This window comes from Danio rerio, chromosome 3 (genome assembly GCF_049306965.1).
Source record: "Danio rerio strain Tuebingen ecotype United States chromosome 3, GRCz12tu, whole genome shotgun sequence".
NCBI classification, from domain to species: domain Eukaryota; kingdom Metazoa; phylum Chordata; class Actinopteri; order Cypriniformes; family Danionidae; genus Danio; species Danio rerio.
In genome coordinates, this window is record NC_133178.1 from 5,229,001 (window position 1) to 5,235,000 (window position 6,000).

The following is a 6,000-nucleotide window of genomic DNA, read 5'->3' on the forward strand; positions in this document are numbered from 1 at the left end:
ATAAAATAATAAAAAATAATCATAATTAAACAAATATATAAAATAAATAAAAAATACATTAACATTTAATTAAAAATAATTAATTAAATAAATAAATAAATAAATAAATAAATACAATTAAATTAACAAAATAAAATTAAATAAATAAAATGTTGCCAAACATTTCCCCTCAATGATGCATAACCTTTATAAAATTATGTAAATGTAAATTATGAATAATTATATTGTGGTTATGAAGGAAGCCAACCATTGACTACATTTATTTTCAAAGATCTGTGTGTTTGTAATGGGAGAGCATGTGTTTGTGCATGTGCACTCTTCAGAAGCATTGGTTTTCAGCTGACGGTTGTTCTTTATGGTCTCCAGTGTTTTCTTACCTGTCCACCTTGTCGATGGCAGCAGAATCAGGCGGAGGGATCATGAAACAGGCTCCAGGGATCAGTTTGGTACCTCCGCTGCTGGAACTGACCTCCCACATCTGCTCTCTGGGGCTGGAGACCAGTGTTACCTTCTCACCGCGCTTTACCGAGTCCTGCAGGGGAACAAATACATATTACAAATGTACACACCCATCAATTTGATGAGGTCATGAACTACCTCAGATTTGACTTTGACTCGTCTCTGACACAATCAAGATTATTTACTTCAGAAAACTCTAGAACACTCTAATTTATAGTTTTCAATCATGTGACCAATGCAAAGACTCCATAAAAATGGTGGCATATCACGGCTCAAAAGAGGGCAAATTGTTGTTGCACATCTCGCTGGTGCATCTACGATCTATCAAGTATTTCTCATGTGTGTGTAGCAAGCATTTGCTGAGATTCCAGTGTGTTTGTTGACCACAAAGGATTCATAAGGAAGCTGCAGAAACTGTCATCAACACAAATCTGGAGTGAGTCCCTCCCCCGGAGAATGCTCAGTTTCTATAACGATCGCTGATTGGCTCCTGTACTAGAAGGCGGGGTTTCGTTCGCCATATTGATGGTTACACTGTACCCCATTCAAAACTATACGAGTGACCTGTCTTACATGTTACTACTCTTAGGTAATAGAGTTAAAGAGACAATTCACCCAAAAATGAAAGTCTACTCACTATTTACTCTCCCTCAAGTGACTCCAAAGCATTTATGAACCTCTTTTACCTGGTGAACACAAAAGCAGATATTTTGAAGAATGCTGAAAACCTGTAACCATTGACTTCCATACAGTAGCATTTGCTTGTCCTCCTATAGAAGTCAATGGTTACAGGTGTCCAACATTCTTCAAAATGTCTTCTTTTGTGTTCAACGGAAGAGTAAACAACGACAGAAATGTAATTTCTGGGTGAACTGTCCCTTTAATGTGCTGGGTGTTGTGTGTGACCTTGTCGGTGGTCCAGTCACACAGAGCGACGGCGCTGATGGATCTGCCGGTGGTGGATCTGCGCAGATGTAGAGGAGCGATGGAGGAGCTCAACTCTCTCAGGTCCGCCAGACGCTGCTCGTTCCTCAGCATCGACCGCTCCTCCGCCTACACACACACATACACACACGTTAGCAGATGTAATGAAGCGACACATTTCCTAAACCTGTCAACCCTTCAATTCTTCTCAAGATTCTTCTGTATTTAACCATCCTATCCTGACATCCTCTAAAGCTGCACAGTACATCGTTATACTGTAGTATTGATATGGCAGTGTGTGCATCCGCAATAGTGACATCGCTGGGGAAGCAGACACACTCTGTCAGTTTAAAACTAGGTTGAAGACACATCACTTTGCATTAGCATACACATAAGACACAAATCCAATCAAAATCCTCTAAAGCAGTGGTCCCCAACCACCGGGCCAAATTGGTACCGGGCCACATAAGAAATCATAAATTGTTTCTGTAGAAAATATTCTCCCCGTAACTTGGTTTCTTCCACTCACCCCCGCCATCTCACGTGAAATGGACTATGCCAAAATTCACCACGGAGCGGGAAGAATGATAGAACATAGCTCAGTGGGGGTTGTTAATTGTTTATAGTTATAAAACAGGTATTATAGAGTCCAAATCAACAGAGCATTTAAGGATTGTGCATATTTGTGTGCATGCATCGCTAAGTAAGTACCCGAAATCATTGCAATATGTATCTATAAGGAGTTTCACATAATCATACCCATTAGGGCTGTAACATGCCAATGCATACATTTAATTCGACTATACGGTTGTATTATTGTTAATATGTTCGTCAGTTGGGATGTTTGGCACAGATGTTATGTATTTGATGCAAATAAACCTTGATTGAAACATAATCAGACCGTGATAGTGCAACTAGCGCATGCGCACTGAGTTGTTCATGATTAACCGTTGTAAAATTGACAACCGTTGACCGGTCCCCGGTGATAAAAAGGTTGGGGACCACTTCTCTAAAGGATTGTTAGTCTGCATTATTTAGGGCAACCCGAGTCGAGAACACTTCCCTAAAGACGTTATAATTTGAACAGCATCTGCGTTATGTTAGTCTGTTTTTATTATTCCCGAGGATTTCATCATCCTGGACCAGGCTGTATCCTGAGCAGCTGCTGTGCGTTCTCCGGCCTCCAGTGCCTAGACTGCAGCTCTGCACAAGACGTTTGGCCATAAGAGAAATGGTCGTGTCCAACTGAACCTGGTTTCTCTGGAGTTTTTTTTTCATTCACTTACGTCAATTGGTGAAGTTAGTTCCTCGCCGCTGTCGCCACTGGCTTGCATAGTCTGGGACTTGTGGAACTGCGCATCGATGGATTTGCTCTTCAGTGTTTGGACTCTCAGAAGCGAATATTAAACCGCACTAAACTGAGCGAAACTGAACTTAAACACTGAAAACTGGACTGACACCGTTTCAATTCACTATAATCTTCTATGTGAAGCTGCTTTGACACGATCTACATTGTAAAAGCGCTATAGAAATGAAGAGGAATTGATGAATTGAATCGTATGATTAGATTATTTATTATAGGGCATAGCATCTATGATGAAAATGAACTTTTGGAAGCTGACACAACTGTGTGTGTATATAGTGTGTCCACAGTCAAATCGGGGTGATATAAACACAACAAGTCTCTTTTTTTAAATTTCCTGATGTTAAATTAGGACCCAAATTGCATTGATTTTGAAGCCTACGGCAACGTGATGTAGTAGTGTGGTTCCCGCGCCCATCCAATTGATTGACAGGCGCCATGTTTTTATAATAACACGTAAACACAAACAAACTATTAAATATCTGTTCAACTCGCTGTGATTTTTATTCGTTTTATAAGTTTAAAACGGAGCATGTTTGTAATAAAGACTGTACAATCGCCATGTAATTCTTAAACGTTATAATCACCATAAACGCATGGTGTGACTCATCATTTCAGAAAGGCTTGAATAAACTCCACCACAAATACATCAAATAAACTTACTTGGTATTTTTGACTGATGAGCTGTATTTCAGCTTCATCCGTGTCTGTCTCTATCACTGACTGCTGTTTATCTGACATAACGCAGGACAAGCAAACACACGTCGGAACGATGGGCGGGGAGAAGCAGCTCATTTGCATTTAAAGCCATGGGCTACAAAAATAACTACAGTATACTTAGATACCAAAAATGGGCAGATTCTGGAGGCTATAATAAATAATCTGATGGGTATTTTAAGCTGAAACTTTTCTGGAGGCACCAAATGCGTATCTTACATGTTGTAAAAGGGGTCAAATAAGTGCATTTTAAAGATTAAAAAAAAAAACATTGTTAAACATTATTATTTATCATATCATACAACGATGAACATGTTATTTTATGTTTGATTGTTCAATATCTGTACTTGAATGCTCCCCAGAAATCCATAAAGCGCTGTTGGTTTCACTTTTATCTTTGCTCTGTTGTATTTATATATGTTTGTAATTTATTATAATGTATGCAAACGCACTGCGTAGAAAAATAACTGGTCATCCCAATCTATCTACATGAATAAAACTCTTCCCAAATAGTGCTGCTCAAATCATCTGGTGAAACGATATTCATGTCGCAATATATATTATCGCAGCTAAACAAAACATTGCAATGTCCGATTTTTCCAATATCGTGCAGCCCTGACATCGTCCCATTTAAATATTTCCCTGTATGTGTATAAGGTAGCAGTAATATTTCCACAGACCCAATCATTTCAATATGCAAGGTTCAGCCAAACCACCAGGGGGCGCCCTTGCAGATAAATGTAAAATAATTACAAGCAATTCATTGTGATGTATCGCTTTTCACACCCCACTGAATCAAAAGCTTTTCACATTGTCACTGACAAGTACAGTACAGTTCGCAGAGCATTCATTTTCAAATAATTCTAAAAAAAATACATATAATTAAAATAATTAACATAATTATTACATTTTAATCCTTAAAATAATTAACATAATTAATAATTAATATAATTAACATTTCACAAGAGTGCTAATTTTGTATATATTAGGGATGGGAAGATTAACCGATATGTATCGATACGCGGTTATGCGCGTGCACGATGCGAGTGCATCGGTTGAGCAGCAGAGGATGAATGAAATTTTGGAAGCAAATCGAGATGCATCGGTTTTTGCGAGATGCATCGATTTTTCGGAGATACAGCTTATATTTTTAATATAGAATGTATTTTTTATTTATTAACAAGAGTTGTCAACCTGTTTTTGGCGCATAATTTAATCGACCTACATTAAGTAAGCCTTAGCAACGGATTTGCGGATGTGCACACTTTCACTACAACTCAGTGTATCAGGTGTGCGGATGAAGCTAGTGGAGCGCCCTCAGAAAGCGCGAGAAGCAAAACAAACATTTTATTCCCCACTGAGTTTTAAATCTAAAGTATGGCAAGCAACATTATGGATTTAAGGATGGACGACATGACAGGACAGATGCAATTTGCAAAATGTGCCGCGCATCTGTAAAATACGCGGGCAGTACGACTAATCTGATATCTCACTTGAAGCGGCGCCACGGTGTTGTTGTGGAAGCATCTTCCAGTGTTTCTGCATCCCCGGCTTTCGCACTGCTTCAACTGTAGCTACCAGCTCCAAAAGTGGTGAGAAAAGCATTGCAAGTTTTTTTTCCATGCGCAACAGTTCTGCTCGCTCTACGCCAATAACGAATGCTATTGCATTGTTCATCTGCAAAGATATTCAGCCTAGTGTCACGGAGAACGAAGGTTTTAAACACCTCCTCCTGTTAATTTGTATTTAATAATAATAATAATATTAATAATGATAATGATAAAAATAATTGGGTGTCACGGTGGCACAGTGGGTAGTTTGACCACCTCACAGCAAGAAGATTGCTGGTTTGTTATATTTTTATTAGCCTGTTGTTTACAGTGACAGTGATGTTTCAAAGCAGCATAACACTGCTAGTTCACAACCTTAAGTTTTGAATAATCAGTGGCAAAATATATCTTTGTAAAACTTGTTTTCATAGTTGAAAAGTTAAATCACAATTCTTGTTGTGCAATGCTAAATTTATTTATGTTGAAAGAGTGCAAATATATACATTTATAATATATATTGCACTTATACATTCTGTTTATCTTGAAAATACTTAAATAATATGTGCTATATTATCTAAAATGGCCCTCTACTGTAAACTGACACTCTGGCTCTGAGAGAAGAGCCAGTTTGTAAAAAAAAGTCTTGGTTTTGCTTTGTTAATAAATAATCAAACTCATTCAATGGCACAGCATCCTCTTTCACATCATCTCATAAACTTGATCTAATAAGTTAGTGCTGAAATATCGCATCGTATCGTGATATGGGTGTGAATCGTATCGTGTTGCATCGCAATATGTCACAAATGTATCGCTAATATATCGGATCGTATTCTTTGTATCGAGATGCGTATCGGATCGGCATTATAGCTTAGATGCCCAACCCTAGTATATATGTGTATGCGCGTGTATTTATGTGTGTGTATATGTACCTCGAGCTGCAGCAGGATCTCAGGATTGCTCATGTTTCTCAGAGCTGATGGTTCAGTG

General features: G+C 38.3%; 1 protein-coding gene across 1 annotated transcript in view; it reads right to left on the reverse strand.

The window, feature by feature from the left end:
- evplb (envoplakin b) overlaps positions 1-6,000 on the reverse strand; it is a 44,582-nt gene that overhangs the window by 12,666 nt on the left and 25,916 nt on the right. The window contains exons 10-12 of the mRNA XM_073943944.1: positions 5,943-6,000; positions 1,366-1,512; positions 378-532 (exon numbers count right to left, since the gene is read on the reverse strand). The exon at positions 5,943-6,000 is cut by the window's right edge and continues 53 nt beyond it. Coding sequence (XP_073800045.1) covers positions 378-532; positions 1,366-1,512; positions 5,943-6,000 — 360 coding nt within the window. The remainder of the gene's footprint in view (positions 1-377; positions 533-1,365; positions 1,513-5,942) is intronic.